Source organism: Caenorhabditis remanei, chromosome V, assembly GCF_010183535.1.
Source record: "Caenorhabditis remanei strain PX506 chromosome V, whole genome shotgun sequence".
Lineage (NCBI taxonomy): Eukaryota > Metazoa > Nematoda > Chromadorea > Rhabditida > Rhabditidae > Caenorhabditis > Caenorhabditis remanei.
In genome coordinates, this window is record NC_071332.1 from 6512486 (window position 1) to 6530285 (window position 17800).

Here is a 17800-nt window from a genome sequence, read left to right on the forward strand (position 1 = left end):
ACTCAGAGACAAAAAAATGGTGAAGAAAAATAAAAGAGTCATCGAGGGAACTGCTGATTAACTATGAGAATATCAAAGTTATTGAGTATAGGGGGAGTGTGGGAAACACAGATTCTATCGTGTTTGTAGTATAAGTTGGAAGAAAAATCCATGAAAATAAGAAAAAAGAGCGCCACGTGATACAGTAGATTGATATTAAAAGCATTGAGTTACAAAGAAAACGGAGGAGATCAAGGAAGAAATCGGGTAAGAAGGAGTATCGGAAGATGAAAGGGATGGGTCTGATTTTTGAGATTGGATACGGTGGCTGACTATGGCCTATTCGCGAAAATGGACTTCGTGTAAATCGACATAGTTTGAGTGTCTACCTTGAACCAAAAGGCAGCCATAGTATTGAGAATCGCAAAAATCATGCCCTGTTCCAGTAACAGGAACTATCGTATTGAAGTGAAACGTTGGAGAATTCCAATTTGAGAATCGGATCCTAAGTAATTATGACTGGTAGGCGTGTGTGGGAGCAGGATAAGAAAATTAAAAGTGCAATACAATTTTTTAGAGAATAAATACATGATTACATCATTCCGGCCTTTTGTAAATTCTTCTGAATAATTGTATCAATAACACTTGAAATGACAAGTTGTACCTGAAATCAATTGATGTTTTTATATTCGTTTTGCTTCAGACATACCTGATTAGTGTCTGTAGCACATGTCTCATGCATATAAATTGTCTTTTTGTCTGGATTTAAATTGAGCTCCGCAAATTTTTGTTTAATAAAATTGACTGCTTCTTCATAGTTCTGACCGCCCTCATAATCTGGGAACGCAGTCGTAATGTTGACTCGTTGAATCTTTTCCATGAACAAATCCTTTTTATTCATGAAAAGAATCATTGCGGTTGAAAGGAACCAGGTTGAATTACAAATAGAGTTGAAAAGCTGCATTGATTCTATCATTCGGTTCTGAAAATAGATAGAAATAAAATTAAAATAAATGGAATGAGGTTGAGTAGGAGGTCGAGTAACGTCATCATCGTAAAGTGATTCATCTCAAACTCACCGTTGTTTCGTCTTCGAATAAAACTTGATCGTATTCAGAAATGGCAGTAATAAAAATAATCGACTCGACATTATCGAAACAATGAATCCACTTCCTTCTCTCGGACCTTTGACCTCCCACATCGAATACACTGAAATTAGATTCTTCATCAAAAAGAAGTTCTCTTCATTCCTAATCTCCAGTTTTTTCCCTCGAGGATTTTCTCTTTTCTAGTTTTCTATCCCTTCTTTTCTTTCCTTTTCAATCCAAATTCAATTGTCATCATCATAAAAAAATATAGAATGTTGCCATGGAGATTGGTTAGAACCACCACCACCACCAATTTTGTTTGTTGCTCTGGGAAAGTGAAAAAAAAGAGAAAAACGAACCGGAAGTCGAGTTCCTTAATTTTGAATTTCACTTCTACGACACCAGTTGTTGCCACTCGAGAGTAGAGAATATCCTGATCGTTTGGTCGGTATCCCGGCTCAGATATACGTTGGCAATTGTCAAGGAAACTGAAAATTAGAAGTGTTGTGTTGAGACAGATTTTCAGAATCTGTTAGATCGGTCTCGATTCTCGGAAGCTCTCTATGCCAAATTGGATAACCGTTTGTCCCCTCAGAACCTAATCAATTTTTAAAAGTACAACATGTTCTTCGATCCTTGTTGGCGAGACAAGCCCACTTTCTCAGGCAGAAAAATCAGAGAGTACAAAGTTAGTCTACATTCTAGGATTACAGAATTTGTATATGGCTGACAGAAGCTAGGAGAGATATATAGCCGGCCGGCACGGATTATTTTTCTCCGGAGCTTAACAATTTTGAGTAATAATGAGCATTGATAGATAGAGCTAGGTAGCGCTATAAATCGTTCTGACTACACAGGCGTTGGGTCGACTTGATCAGGGATTGGACAAGGGTACATGAGCCCAACGATGCTACGTCACAGGAGAATGCACATGAAAAGTTAACTGATGATGGGACTCAGTTTGATCTACATGCTACAGTGTCAAGACTATAAGAAGCTGTTGATTCTATTTTAATGCTCAAAAGTCGCTGCTCTGAACCTTCAAAAGCTTTCTGAACAGTTTCTTCCTAAAACATGAATTTCTAGAGTTATGAAGTCTAATTTCTCTTTTCACTCACTATTTTGCAGAATCCGGCAATTGATATTCACTACGCATCTCAAACGCTTTCTTCACTCCCGGATCAGCCCATAAAGATTGAATTGCCTTTGAAACCTCCTCCGTGAGAGCTTCTCCTTCTTCTCCATTCTCTTGTACTTTCATCACAATTGCCTTCTCTGCTTCCTTCTGACCATTTTCCAACGGTAAATGAAGTACACCATCCATAGCTCTCAATATAGTACACATGGCTGACACGGTATTATTGTAGACAATCGCTCGTTTTTCGTTTACTTCTTCTTCCGTGAATCCGTTGCTGTGAAGGATTCTGAACCAATTTATGATTAGTTTGAATCTGAAACCGTTTTTATTTCAAACATACTGCATCTGCTTGAGTACAGTAGACTTTCCACATTCTCCTGCTCCCAGAAGTAACAGTTTGACAATACTACTTCCAGCTCTTTTATCCGCATTCAACTGTTTCTCAATCTCTTTGTTCCTGGCGTTACCTTCCGAGTTCTCACTGCTCTGGCATGAGCCCATAACTGGAAAAAAGAGGGAATTAGGTAGAAGCAAAACAAGAATGAGAGAGTTGAAAATGAAAATTCTGAGATTTGAAAGATTGCGAGTAAAAGTAGAAAGCCGAGTAGTTAATCTCATCTCTTCGTACCAATGCACTTATCCCAGCATGGCCGCGCGGAGCCAAAGATGAAACGACAAAATACCTGTATTGTTCGAAAGGGATTAGCTTCGGAGTCTTCGTCGAAAAGCGACAACCTACACTCCCAGTAAGAGCAAATCTCAATAGAGCAGAAGGCAAAGAAGAAGAAGAAGTGGGTGGAGAATATATAGATGTGAGTGTGTGAGTGAGTGCGTCACAAGACACCAGATTTTGATGGAGGGCGCCAAAAAAATTGTATTGTAGCTGGTTACGACAGGGAATCAGCAGAGATAGTGCAACCAGACAATACAATCTATAAGTGTTACGTGGGACAGGAAAAGTCAAAAACATCTGGAACACTACTACAGTTCCCTCAAAAGTACTTGTCTCGTTAAGTGTTATCAGTATTTTTGAAAATACTCTCGGTGCCAATTACAGATGTATTCTGAACGCTGTCTGGTCAGCATCTGGACACAGAATGAAAGATCAAAAAACAGGTGAAAAAATAATGTACATGAACATTCAAACAATATGAACATGTTCTTCTTGTACGTCGAGTAGAATCAGTTTTCTGTTTGAAAAATCAAACAAATAATTCTCTGGACAAAAATTTGGGTGTGGGAGAGAGAGAAACCACGCGCTGGCTTCTGGAGCAACACGTTCCCCGAGAAAAGCTTTGCGTCACATGAGTGATTGAACGAAAATCGGTTTACAGAGTTATCAGAAGGGTTGCGAAACATATCATGGGAACAATTATGAAGAGATTGGATTGGATGAATCAACAAGAGAAAATGGATTTTAATAACAATAAGAAAACAATAAATGGGAAAGTAGGCGTGGCTACAAAAGAAGTACAAAAATATTTGTTTTTGGGAGATGAATGTAGTGGAAATTGAGATGGAATGTAGTTGAAAGATGATCGAGAATACATTGAAGTCTAACAGAAGTATCCTTCTAGAAAAATTGAATACTATACGACAGACACCCAAGATCTGGAAGACAATCGACTCGACTCGACCAGCAGAAAAAAAAACGAAAAAATAGAAAATACAGAAGCGGAAATTCCTCTCGAATATCGTGTGGGTTGATGTCGTGTTTTCTCCTTGGAGACGTGAGAGAGAGTCACCGAATGAAAAAAGGGAAAAAGTGGACAGGTAACTCTGGACGTTGATTGTGAGAATAAGATTAAGGAATGAGAATATGACATTGGGAAGGAAGAAGAAATGGCAAACAACGACGTGGGCGACAAAGACGGCGAACAAAATAGAAAAGGAGAAAGAGAATTCAATTCTGGATAGTATGACAATTGGGAAATAGAGTTCACGATGCCGTTTTATGAGGCAATTAGAAACGAAGATAGGTTGAAATTTTCAGTTTGGATTTAATTGGAACCGATAAGTTCATTTTATGGGAAACTCTGTGTTTCGTCAGAGAGCAAGGGACATTCATTTGAAAATAGGGTGCAGAATTCAGAAAGCTCGCGGCGTCTGAGGTGCGCCAGAAACCCAACATTTTTTTCCATTAAAGTGCTCATTAGGCAATCACATAAATCTCTAGACAATGAGATTAAAATTACGATAAACGGAAACGGACTGGCTTGAAAAGTTTCAAGCTACTTTCGTACACTATACAAATTGAGCTCTGATCATCATCAAATAACCAGGCTCAAACTAAAAAATTCAATAAATGAACACAAGGTGACGTGTAATTGAGTTGTTTCTAGCAGCGAACCACATGGTACGACTACATGAAAAGTTATTTCCTTCTATAAGTTGCATATACCTGACCAGAACTTCTGAAGACAGAATAGAATAGAGGAGATCAATTTATCGGAGCACAACACGATCAATATACGATTTCGAAATCAGATTTCTATATGAATCAGAGACGTTCTTTGGCACAATTTTTGTAGCAGATTTGTGAGATATAATCCTTCTTCTATAGCAAGGTATCGACGACGACGACGATGGCTCGAGAGAAGAGAGCTCTCACTCTGTTTTTGAGGATTACAGTAGTCATTATAAATGGGTTGAGAGGGGGATTGAGGGTTTGAATGGCAAGGAAGACTACTAGAGAATAGGGGGAAACCGCCTCCATGATCTTTTTGTTTCAGCTGTCACCCAGTAGAACGAGAACAGAAAAAACGGAAACAAAAAGTTGAAAATTTGAAATCACGTGACTCGAAAAGATTGTTTACATCGAGAAAAAAGAGGTATTAGGAGGCAAAAGAAGCTTCAGAAATTTCAGAAGTGACGTGGCATTTGGCAGACAAAGGAAGGAATCTACCAAGTTAACCACAATTAGAAACAAGACAGACTGACTGAAACGTATAGAGAGAATAGAACTCCCATCGGCTCAACGGCAACTTCGCAAAACATGTTATCCAAGAGGCCGTGATATATACATATATTCTGAAAGACTGGAATACTTGCCCCTTTCATTAAGAAGTTTACATCGGACCCCAGGAGCAACCTCAAAGAGCAAACAAGAGAATAATGAGAGCACAAAGAAGGATTGGAGCAAGGCGCAGAAGCAGATGGAGAAGTAGAAACAACGTGGATCCCTTCTTCTGGGTTAACTCGAAAAACAAAAGAAGAAGAAGAAAATGTACCGATTGAAAATATCTTCCAAGGTGTCAAGGGATAGAGAGAGAAGAAGAAGAGAGAGAGTGGAGACAAATAATAATTCGGGGTTTGGACAAGCTCCAATCGATAGGAAGCTCATCGGTTCTGGTTGCGTGACTCATTCTGATTCATGTTGGTGTTTGGAATCTTGAAAAATGTGATGTTGGTCATACTACGGAAAATTTCGAACAAGTTTGAAAAACATTTTAATGGAAAACAAGTACTGGAGATTTTAGTATACCGGAATCAAATTTCTGTCAAAGTTCTTGAACCACTTGGGGACATTCTCAGAGTTCGGAAAAAAGCGATAGAATCGTTTGCGAGACTCTCAACATCTGGGGAGTTCTTGTATGTCTAGTCCGTGCCCAATACGTCTAGAATCATAGCGATCAACCATTTTTCATTTTAAGCAAATGTGATTCGTTTATGAGGTAGTACTAAGACCGGCAACATGCACTCCTCCTGTCTGAAATAAATTGCTGGAAAACAGAAGCGTAAGCTCAAGCTTCTCCGGTCGTGGAATTCATCCTCTGGAGTTTCATTTCCAAAACTCTAGACTTCTCAAAACGGAATCCTACAAAATTAAGATGACATTTCTATCTGTCGCCCTAGTTAATTTTTCCTCAAAACTTACCCTCTATGCCGCAATTAATTTAAACCTCATTTGTTATGAGACGACCTCTACAAATACGAGAACAAATGCTCAAAAGACTCGTAAATTTGAAGGATTGAAACAGTAATAAAACTGACATTTCTACGCATAACTCAATATGTCGCATTCACGTGCTTCTGAATTCACAAGACCACTGACGCCAGAAGCAAAAAAATTATTTTGCAAACTTTGATTTATGAAGATGAAGGAAGGAGAAAAACGGAAACAGCAACAATATGAGATTAATGAAAAAGGTAAGGCGGAAGGATAAGATAGGAGAAATTAGGTGCTCTCTCTAATAAAGAAACAGAGACCTAGAAGAATAGAGGAATGACTGATGAAATGAAGAAAAAAGAAAAAGAAGAAGGAGTGAAAAAGGCTCAACAAGAAGAAAGAGAGAGAGAGAGTGGAGGAGTACCTCGAGACATAGCAACCGGTAATCAAGCTCGCCATGCGTATAGCCAAAAGAGAGACAGATAAGCGAATGTATGTAAGTATGTACACACACCTGGCATAAGGAGAAAAGAATTGGAGCTGCTGGATGAATAAGAGCAAAACGAATTGAATTTGGTTTACTGATTAAGACGGCGAGAAGAGAAGGTATATGGAAAACGAAGAAGAAGAAGGAATCAGTCATGAATCGAGGTGAATAGAGATTAGATGGCTTGTCATGAATACACGGGTAATAGGCGACAACGAAGAAGAGAAAAGACGAAGAAATGAAGCGACAAAACAATAATTGTGGTGGCGGCAGGAGCACACGATGGAGTCGAGAATCTCTTTCATTCTTGAAAAAAAGAAGGAAAAACATGAAAAAGAAGGATTTAATCGATGTAAAGAAGGAAATGCGTCATACTAATAATAAAATAAAGTAATGAAATAGAGACAGGTGATAACATGATCTGAAAGGTCTGTTTCACAAGGCTCCTAGGGGATTCAGAACCCCGAGAGAATAAGATCTATATCTCCTATTTTTGAATTCAAATGAACATATTGTCACGTATACAACGACCTTTATCTGAAAACCTTGTACGTGAAAAGAATGTGTGACACGCAATGATCATAAATATGTCTGTCCGTATTCTGTTTTTTGTGAGTTTTGAAATGACAAAAACGAGCATGTTTTAATTTTTGAAATGGGAGAAAAGAAAAACGTGGATAGTTATGGGTTGAAACATAAAATGGGGTTCGTGCAGCACGGAACTGAATCACGCGAAGAAGCAGAATGAGTACTGGAAAAAAAACCTGCTTTGATTTAGATGTATGACAACTATTCGTTTTCAAAAAGTAGTTTGGGAAACTAGCTGAAGAACCCATCCATTAGACTTAAAATGATCTTGCAATTAAAAAATACGTTTTGCAGATCGGGAATTAAACTGTAAAAAAGTCTGTGCTTCGAGATCATTGAAACAAATTAAAAGACATCCGACAGTGTTTTCCAACTGATAATATTGATTCCAAATTTGGAGTCAAAAATAGTTATTATGATTCGCTTCACTGTCTGCAATTTGACTTAAACGGATGAAATAAAAAGAATAAAAACCCAACGATTCTACCGAAAATGAGCAAACAAACATCACAAGAACGAATTCAAACCCTTAGTGAGAATTATCCGAATACTCATTTTAGCACCTGCTTTCTCCCCGCCAGAAGGCAAATTTAGTTTGCTGTCGTAAAAGTTCAACTCTCTATAACTAACACATTTAAAACAGGCAAGAAGAAAATATAAATTAGAAAAAGAAAACAAGAATAAATATTTAGTTCCGCCACAAGTCTCTCATAAGTGGTCGAGTATTCTGATTTGTGTTATTGACACGTTGTTAGCCAATCCAACGAAAGAAATTTCGCCGACATCATGCACGTTATGGGAATTCCCACGAAGATGGAAAAGAGAAAGAAGAAGGCGTTGTTGCGAAGCAGAGTGCAAATTGACTAAAGTGAGAACCTCGAGATTTCGTGTCTACTTGAGCAATGTTTCCATATTTCACAAGCGAGGCTTCCACTTTTAAAGTTGAATCTCATTAAGAATAGGTTCGAGACGGCTCGAAGAACTTTGATTCTGAGAAAAAGTGACATAATGAAGAGTAGAAAACGAGCCTAGACATGGAAAAGAAAGCGAGGGTTACGCTTCTTGATTCGATCTCTTTGATTCTGAGCTCACGTCTTCATGCAGTGCCCAGTGAGCAGTAAAAACGAACATAAATTTGAATTGCTTTGTAGTTATTGTTAGAGATTATTGGTATGTTTGGTTTTCTTATATATTTTATTTTCTCTTCAAACTGACTCCAATTTTCTCAATTCAATTTCATTCAACAAAAACGAAAAAATGTAATAAAAACTGAGATCATTTTATTAAAATATTAAGATTCACATATATAAAAAACAAGAAAAATTATTATCAGTGTCGTTTTGGACATCATTGTCGGATTATCTGGGAGTGCAACTACACAACGAAAATACCAGAATTTCGTTGATTCTTCCTTGACGGAACAATTTGAGATTGCATGTTTTTTCGGGCTTCTAACGCTTCTTCATAAGTGGGTGGAAGTGCTGATTGAGAGGAATTCGTTACGCAAACAGTGTATGATGGGGGTTTCTGGAATAAGTGGAAAGTTTAGACGATCAAAAAATATAAGGGCGTTGTGTTGCTGCCACTGGATAGTCTTTTCAAAGATAATTGCAAAGATTTAAAAATGGTAAAATCTGATTCTTAAGTTTCATTTAACTTTTGCTTCACCAAAATTTTTAGAAAAAAAACAAAGATTTTTCATTCAAATTTCGTAGGCGCGTTTACAAAACATAGCCTCACAGTAAGCTTGTGAACTACTAGAGCTTTCAGATCCCTCCAAGGTTTCTTTCCTCTTCAAAATTTGCATTTTCACAAAAAAATCCAAACCCTACCTCTTCCTCTACAACAGGTTTTTTCATGCAATCGAATGAGCTGTAAAACGCTTTCAATCCGATATTCAAATCCAGCGCAACCACAACAGCCATTGCGTGAATCCAGATACAAACTGTCGGATGATCTTCGAAAGTGATATTTACAACTTCGGGATAATTTCTCTGTCGTCTGAATTCCATCCTCGCCTCTTTTGTTTTCATATTGATACTCGTCTCACTTAAGGACAACATGGCAACACCAGCACACAGCGAGAAACAAATGAACTGGAACAAGAGAGAAACTTGAATTTCAGCAGAAAAAGGAAATAGTTTGCACCTTAACGATAACACTTGGGAAGATAAGAAGAGGCAGTTTTCGAGCAGTTCCAAATGCAGCAAGAAGAAGAATGAGGATATCGGCAAGGAAGGCTTGAGCAAGATCTCTGGCAGGGAAACACATATGAAGAAGAATGTAGATAAGGGTATGAAGTGATAAGGAGAACAAAAGGTGTCGCCAATGCTGAAAAAAGTTTCAATAAACAATCTGGCGCCACCCGGAAGAAAAATTTTGATCTACAACTGCTCACCTTTTGCTTTAAATATTCAATTAACATAAATACTACATAGTTGGATACAGGCACTCTCATTATGAAAATGCTCAGAGAATAATTTTAGCGACACACAAAACATGGTGTTTTCCCTTGTCGATCTTCCAACTGGGGGATGGGGGCGGAGTCAATGTGACCGCTAGGTTCACATTATTAGAGAGAAGAACAACCTACCCGTTCCATAAGGAAGCACTTGATGAGACACGATGAAGACGATGTAGACGATGGGGTGCGTCGATTAGATGACGTTCCTTGCTGCGTTGTCGCCGTGTTTGTCATTGTGGACGTCGTCGTTGTAGTGGTAGTTGAAGACGACGACGCCGACATATTTGGAGTCGTGTCTGGAATCGAGATGGGTTCGGAAAAGAATTCAGAAGAGAGGAGAAGATGAGATAAAAGGCAGATGTCAGGGAGAGAGAATTGAAAAATTGGAAAGAGGCGAGGTCTTCTGAATTGTAAATTTTGCAAGTGCAAACATTTTTGAAGACGGACAAAATGAGAAAAATTAATTTGAAAATTGTATGACGAGAGGGTGGCGGAGAGGGCGAACCAAACAACATTTTGGACCACACTGAGACGGAAATATGTTCTTTCTCTCTTTGGAATTTTAAGCCTATTCCTTTTTCAATTCTTCCGACAAAAAGAGAAAAGAAAAGTGGAAGAAAACGAGTAGAGAGTCAGATGATGGATGGATGGCCTTGAAAAACATCTGGTCAAGTGGTAGAAAAAGAGAAAAAAGAAACACTTTTTGAAATGATCGTGATTCTTGAACTAATGCGATAATAAAGAAGATTGGATAAAGATCATCACAGAAGAATAACAAATGATTTGAAATTTATGACTGACATGTTCAAGGCTACACAACACTATATACAGTCTCCGTTTTTCAGAGGAATCCCATTGGAAATTGTGTATGTGACAAATGGAACAGACGCCATTCCATTGAATAATATGTAGTAATTCTATTATTCTTTGAGACCCCCTATTTTCATGGAAATGCACCCATACCCAAAACAAAAATAACGCTATTCCAACCAATTTGGGCCATTTTGATAACAAGAAGCTGTTTTCAATTCGACATTTTTAAATGGTTCCCATAAAATATAAAAATGCTGTTAATTCAAAACGGGTACCCGGAATTCCCTTTCTTCTTAGCGAAATGACGACGACGACGTAATATTCAATCAGGTCAAGAAGACGAAGAAGTTCTTTTCAATTTAGTCGCTGGTTATACCCCTTAACCGCCTACACTATTTTGTTGTTCTAATTTTTTTTCATTTCAGTGAGTTAGGGGTCGGTTCACTGAACTTTGGCATTCGATCAGGCGAAGCTAGCTAGCCGTTAGCCGCTATCCGGATGAAATGATATCACAACTTGTTCCATTTCTTCTAATGATATAAACTAAAAACGGGTTTCTGGATTTGGATCCCGCAAGACTTTTGTCGTATAATTTTAGCTCTCTGACGTAGTGATTTCATTGAAAAACCACATGTGTGACGTTATTCGTTTGGGTACAAAAATGTTTAATCCAACCCCTTTGAAATCCAAAGAAAAATGCAAATGATGGTTTGGTTTTTGATAAATTCAAGTTCGATTCAAAGAGAATCATAGAAATATCAAGAAAACATAGAAGATTCAAGTGGAAGGAAAATCAATAGAAAAATAGAGGAAAGAAACAAGTGGTAACCAACCAAGAGATCTAAAAAACAACAAAATAAGACAGTTCTTCTTCTCCTTCAACGAAAATAGGTTTCCCACTCAAAGTGAGGAAATAGTTGATGCGCGAGAAGAAGATGGAGAAAAAGAAGACAGAATTGATGGACATCGTCTTGGCAGTCGATAAATCGTTTGACATGATTTGATAGAGATATTTGAAATGAGAATCACAAAGTAGGTAGTACTAGTTGGTCACGTGCACTGATTTGGTCTATCAGTCTATCAGTATCAACACTGATGTTTAGATTTTCACCTATGGCCAGGGCGGAGATACGGGATCGATGTCTGTTATGGATATTTTCGATTGTTGAGCTTTTTGTATTATAAGGAACTGATGCAAATTAGAGCACACCATCAACATTTAGAGTGTTTAATTATTTTCTAATATCAAATTCATAAGTCAAAGAATAATGCCCAAGTGACCTTGGAATTTTTTCTTTTCAGATTAATCGAATTCGGCCAACGAAATTTTAAAAAATTCAAAAAGATCTAACTTTATGTCGACTGGGTTGGAACGAATAGAACCCAGAAGAACATTGGAGTCAAAGTCCTGAATATTATTATTATCTCGTCAAAGCACTCAGAGTCGTAAGACTGGGGTTTCGTTCGAACAAGCAATTGCAATTTTGACAGAATCACCATTCATCTGGAACTATCAGGATTTTGATACTTCGCGATTCTATTTCTTGCATGTGGCAAGTTGCTTTAATAAAGTCCAAATAACATGTTTAAAAAAATCGCTGAGCCACATCGACATTGTATCCAGCATAAATTCTCTGCCATTCCGGCAACAGTATGTATTCCTAGTTGGGCTCACCGTAGTCTCCTTCGAGCTTATGATGATCATTTGCGACTTTTTCAATAGCGCATTCAACAAAGAGACAGACAGACAGATTTTTTTTGAAATCAATTTCTTCACTTCTTAAACGTCTAGGCTTCTAGACAGTGACTCAAAAATGTACTTAACATTCTGTCTCATCGTGTTCGAAAATCTTTTCCATGCTTTTAGTTGTTTATATATGACCGAAACATTAACTGAAAATGTCATCGTCTTAGTTATCAATGACTAAATAAATGTACTTGAAGAATACATTTGCTGATAACTGTCTTCGTATATTGACCATCAATTCGGAGTTTGCAAGTGTGCAGTATGAATCATGACATTGATGTCGATGACTATGATGATCTGAACCTGGAAAAAATGAGTCAGATGGACGTCATTAGGAACTATATATATGATTCACATCAGCCTCGATCATCATCATTCACTTCATTTTACCAATTTTCCAGATCGTCTTCCAGATCAATTCATTTTCTTTTCTGCTGATTTCATAAGCGACCCGCTTTTTACCCGAGAAGTTTATAGTTTACTGATAACAACTCTCACCAATATGATGATAGTGGGGGAATTATTGATCTTCGATTCGCGGTGAAGTTGTGAAATAGTATAGAAAGGCGGGTAGTGGCACGTAGTAAATAAATAATCACGACGAATAAACATTAGGTATCTCATGAAGAATCTTTGATCGATGAAATAAGTTGCGACGAATTAAGAGAAATGGTTTGATAAGAATGCTTTCGAATTAGGGATATAAGATATAAAAGTTTAGGTACGGCTGGGGGATAACAAATATGATGATTGATTACGAAGTAATTGGTTGAGACTAGATTTGGATGGAGTTTTGGGAGTTCACTCCTAAATTTACAGACAAATTTTCAGATCCATAGAGTTGCCGCCTACTCATCTTGTTCGTTGTTAAGATCATTGAACTCAATGTGTTTCTTTTTCTCAGACACATTGTTATAATCAGTGAAATGTTGGGTTTTTTTTCTATGTCCACTTTAAGACTTAAGGTTCTTTTCCCAGTTAACAAAAATTCAAAAAGCTTCAAACGCACAATTGCTATGAAAGATCTGATAAGCGAAACCAAACAGTGACCGAAAAGAATGAAAACTGAACACCGTGTTGTTTGACATCTGTTTTCAGGTAATGATGATCTTGAAAACCACACACCACCCATTGAATGTCAAACTTCTTATTTTCGAAAACGTAACTGAAATTGATTTGGCATTTGAGTCTCGCTCCGACTACAACATTCACAGGTTTTTGATAATTTATACTCATCTGAAACTCTTCACGCACTCTTGATGTCATTTTCACTGCACACCGTATCATGCACAACCCCTTCGCATCAAAACCACATCGACTATATTTCAGAGGCACTTCTAGACATGAATATGAACATGAACTGCAGCTGTGGGGACCCATCTTGCGGTTATTGTCAAGCTGCTCGTGGAGCAAATTCAAATAACTACTACCCATTCGGAGATTTCGTTCCAATGGATCCATACGATATGTCTCTGAATACAATCATCGAAGAGGATGAGGATAAAGACGACGACGACGTTGACGAGCAAGAAAACGAGCAGGACGATTTCGTTGATGCGATGGGAGAGATGATGATTCAACAGGAGATTGATGCGGGTGGAATCAGTTTCACTCAGATCAACGAATTGCAGGTGAGTACGGTCTTGAAAACTTTACATAGATGGAAATGTTTGAAATCTGAAAATTGAAAAAAAGAAAATCTATGTTGAATTATCAGGTAAGGTCTACAGTATACTTTGCTAAAACTCCCAATTGATAAATACGCCATATTATTCAAAACCGTTTCACATTAATTTGAAACAAAAGTAATTAAATGACATTTTCGAAGAACATCCAAAGGGCATATTTCTTAAAATGCTTTGAACTTTCTCTTCTTTATATCATTCTCAGGATTTTCTTCTCGAAATCATTTCTTTGTTCTAAAGTTTATTTTTCAACTAATTTGCTAATACCTCAAAAATCACTAAGACTTTGAATGAATTTTATCTTCTGAATACAAATCAAAAATCTAATAATCTAGTCTCCCTCAAAAATGACTTGGAATTAATGTAGATCAAAACCGAACGTCTAGGGTTTCGTCTAATCTATCTGTTGTTTTGATGTAATTCTAGATTTACTTGATCTGCTTTTTCTCCTCCTCTTCCAGTTTTTTATCCCGGTGACATTCAATTCATCTTTTTCTAAAACAATAGAAGCCTTCCATTTATACGAAATGTGTTCCTTGCGGTACGGGGGCATACTCACACAAATAAAAGTTGTTTTTCAGTAGCTCTCCAATTTTTCGTCTTTTTCCGGATAACACATCCCAGACAGAATGTTCTTTCCACCTCTTTCTAGCATTTATGAACTTTACTTTTCGTCCAGTCACACTTATTCTCATTTTCAGCCGAGAAAAACAGCAATTAAAGTCTTATTAAAATATGTATTCTCAGAAACCAATCCCACCTACACACGGATCACAGAAAGGTCATATTGCCCTATAGTTATCCACTCATACCACCCTTTTTATCTTTTCATGATTTCTAGATTTTGTGTTTCATTTGTGTTATCAGCTGAGTCAGGGGCCTGAATACTACCCCAATTCCTGATATGATGTCATTTTACTCGGTGACAAACCCCAAGAATATGAGATAAAACAATGAATATAAAAAGTGATATGGGTTTTCATAATTCGACTGAATCACCTTTTTTAAAGAGTTCTTTGAAAAGTTCCTTTCGAGGAATCCGTCCTTTCGTTTTCTTTGAAAAAAGAAGAAATAAAACGAAGAAGAAGAAGAAGAAGAAGACACACGCCCTTTCGCCCTAATTATGAATATCTGTTTTTTCTCCAAACTCATTCTCTCATATCCTCTTCTCGAGTGATCCAGACTCTAAATTTCGACTGACTCATTTTAAAAACTAATTGAACTGACTCGTCACCTAATCATTTATTCATTTCCCAGATGACTATGACACAGCTTATCGTGTCACTTTTTTGAAAATTGTGGTTAAAACTCATGATTTTCTTGTCATCCACATTTTGTTCTGATTTTTCAGATGCTTCTAGATTTTCACTGTTGGCTGATTGTCAGAGTACACATGCGGTTATTAATGGTTTCAAGTTTGCATTTTCTTTTGCTTTTGATTCTTGCTCGTCGTTGACTCCCATATTGGTTTTGAAATATTAAGAATAATATCACGATAAGTTTCACTTGATTCACGGTCACATAATCACACAATTCACGTCATAATATTCCACTTGTGTGCATCATGTTAAAACCCAGAACAGGACAAAGCGGAAACTATGACCACACCTAGAATCAACCAAAATAATTTTTATCAAAAGTGAGAAGCATTCACCCAATACACTTCAATGAATCATTTCCTTTCTTCTCAAAGATGAGCAATACGAGATAACAATCAGTGAATCAGCTACTCCCTCCAACTGTACTACTTTTCCGGCGAATCCCAATTTTTTCGCAATATAAAACAGTGTTATCTACATTTAAACAAGGCTCCACCCAACCGATCATCATTTTCTCCTCTCTTATCATTTATTACCTCAAACAACCGCAAGTTACTCATTGCTTATCGTTTTTCCTCTTGACGCTCCCTCCCTATTTTGTAGTCAACACTTTATGAAAGACTGTAGAAATATTTTAAGGGTAACATTAACTCAGGAAGTTCAACCCAAATGACACGCTCTACCGTATACCTCGTTATTCTATTTTCTCAACATATTCCATGATTTCCTCTTCAGATAAGCACAAGAATGTCGGATTGTTCTGGGGCTGGATCCTCCTCCTCCTCTTATTCCTCTCCTTTTGGAGATTATGACAATCCATCTGGTGAACCTTCACCTAAATGTATAAAGATGACACCACCGACTGTATTATTATCCCCATCGTTTGGTTTTTCACAACTAAACATAGCAGCTCCTAGATCTGCTGGTAGTTTAGAATCAGAAGAATCTGAAGATGAATCGCCAAAAGCAGAACAATTATTACAATTTGAACAATTATTCAAACAATCTTTATTAGGACTTAACCAATTTTCACCAAATGTGATAAATTCTTCAAATGATGAAAGAGTAGAAATGGTACAAGGAGGAGAGGAATATTTGAATTAAATATTTATGTTTCAGGGATCAGAAGATGAGAAGAAACGATTGAGAAACACTGAGGCCGCAAGAAGGTGTAGAGAGAAAATCAAGAGAAAAACTGAAGATTTAGAAGAGGTTTGTGGACGTTTCATATAGTTTTTGATTGTTGGAGGTGCTTTCAAACTTTCATAACACTGAAAATAAGAGTTAGGACTACGGTACAAATACACGTGTCGTTCCATCAATCATTATGTAACTTTTGAATGTTTAAATGGAGCATGTAAATGCCATGATTTTCCTGTTTCATGTCAGACCTTTATAACTCTGCAAACTGAGTATCAGAGCACAGGGGTGCGAGGCGTAAGGTCCGCAACGAAAAGTTTTGAAATTACCGGCCGAGTCGCGATGCGTGTGCGTCGCGTTTTTCATCAAAATATACAACAAACACACGCTAAACTTGAACTTGGCAGCACTCAGCCAAGTCAGTTTTTGGCACCGTGCCAACCGCTGAGCGACGGAGCGCGTTTAAGCGACCTTGCGTTTTGCACCCCTGTGTCAGAGTGATGTTCAACCTTACTTAACTCACCCACAGTTATCCTTCGCAGTTAGAAAAGTATTTCAGAATTTCAAAAAATTTGATACGTTTAATACAAACACATGTTGATAATCACTTTCTGATCTGATACAAGTTTAAAAACATTGTATTCGTAAGACGGAAAAACAAACGAAATCAAAATAACAAACTGATAATCCGATTTCCTTTTTTTGTTTCCCAACGTAATTTCTGATTTTCAGGAGCTCCATGTGCTTCTTGCCCGCAACGAAATTATGAATGAACACCGTGTTCGAATTCTATCACAGGTTAGTTGGGGGAAGGTTAATGTGCATTCTTGTGGTTCGATCTTCCGGTTTTGTTTATAATAACTATCGTTTTCTCACATGACATTTTCGATTGACCAATAGATAAACGACTAGCGATGAGCACTAAATTCGACATTTCCTCTAAATTGTGGTATTTCGAAATGTATTTATTGCTATCAGTTGACAAGGAAATAAAGTCTCAAAGTTGGTTGGAAATTTCAATACATTCTTTTAACAACATACGCCCGGAAGTGTTGTCTGATGTTGCATCTTTATCACTTCTAGACAGTGAAATGCATCGGAAAGTAGAACTGAAAGTGTTTCAAACCGTCTAGAGACGTCTAGGGGTGAGAGTACCAAATTGATAAGATTACTGTATAACGATGGGGGCGGAGAGCAACAATAAATGAGTTACTTTCAGATACAAGAACATGTGAGAACGATGAACATAATGATAGAAAGGAACCCTGCATTGGAACGACCTCTACGTTATCAAGCTGCCGAAATCGTGGCGGTGTATCATAAGCAAATAGAAATGAAAAGAAAGGCCATTCAAGATTATTGGAATAACACTTGTAACAAGTCGTATTGATAACTTGTTTTGTTATTTAACTGATTTTCAATGTCTTTTTAATATTGGAAAATTGAAAAATTGAAAAATGCCA

At 37.3% G+C, this 17800-nt stretch overlaps 3 protein-coding genes across 3 annotated transcripts; 1 reads left to right on the forward strand and 2 right to left on the reverse strand.

The window, feature by feature from the left end:
- Nucleotides 1-571: 571 nt before the first annotated feature.
- Nucleotides 572-2706, reverse strand: GCK72_017724 (uncharacterized protein; the record flags this gene model as incomplete). Its single annotated transcript, XM_003112690.2, has 6 exons — nt 572-643; nt 689-961; nt 1059-1188; nt 1427-1555; nt 2186-2491; nt 2546-2706. The coding sequence occupies 6 exons, from the start codon at nt 2704-2706 to the stop codon at nt 572-574; spliced, it is 1071 nt and encodes a 356-aa protein (XP_003112738.1).
- A 5837-nt stretch (nt 2707-8543) lies between these two features.
- Nucleotides 8544-9915, reverse strand: GCK72_017725 (uncharacterized protein; the record flags this gene model as incomplete). Its single annotated transcript, XM_003112611.2, has 4 exons — nt 8544-8696; nt 9002-9265; nt 9318-9500; nt 9763-9915. The coding sequence occupies 4 exons, from the start codon at nt 9913-9915 to the stop codon at nt 8544-8546; spliced, it is 753 nt and encodes a 250-aa protein (XP_003112659.2).
- GCK72_017726 (uncharacterized protein) lies at nt 9785-17727 on the forward strand (the record flags this gene model as incomplete). Its single annotated transcript, XM_053732226.1, has 6 exons — nt 9785-9944; nt 13523-13824; nt 15933-16271; nt 16317-16409; nt 17070-17135; nt 17557-17727. 6 exons carry the CDS (start codon nt 9785-9787, stop codon nt 17725-17727), a joined length of 1131 nt encoding a protein of 376 aa, XP_053581139.1.
- Between the last annotated feature and the right edge of the window lie 73 nt (nt 17728-17800).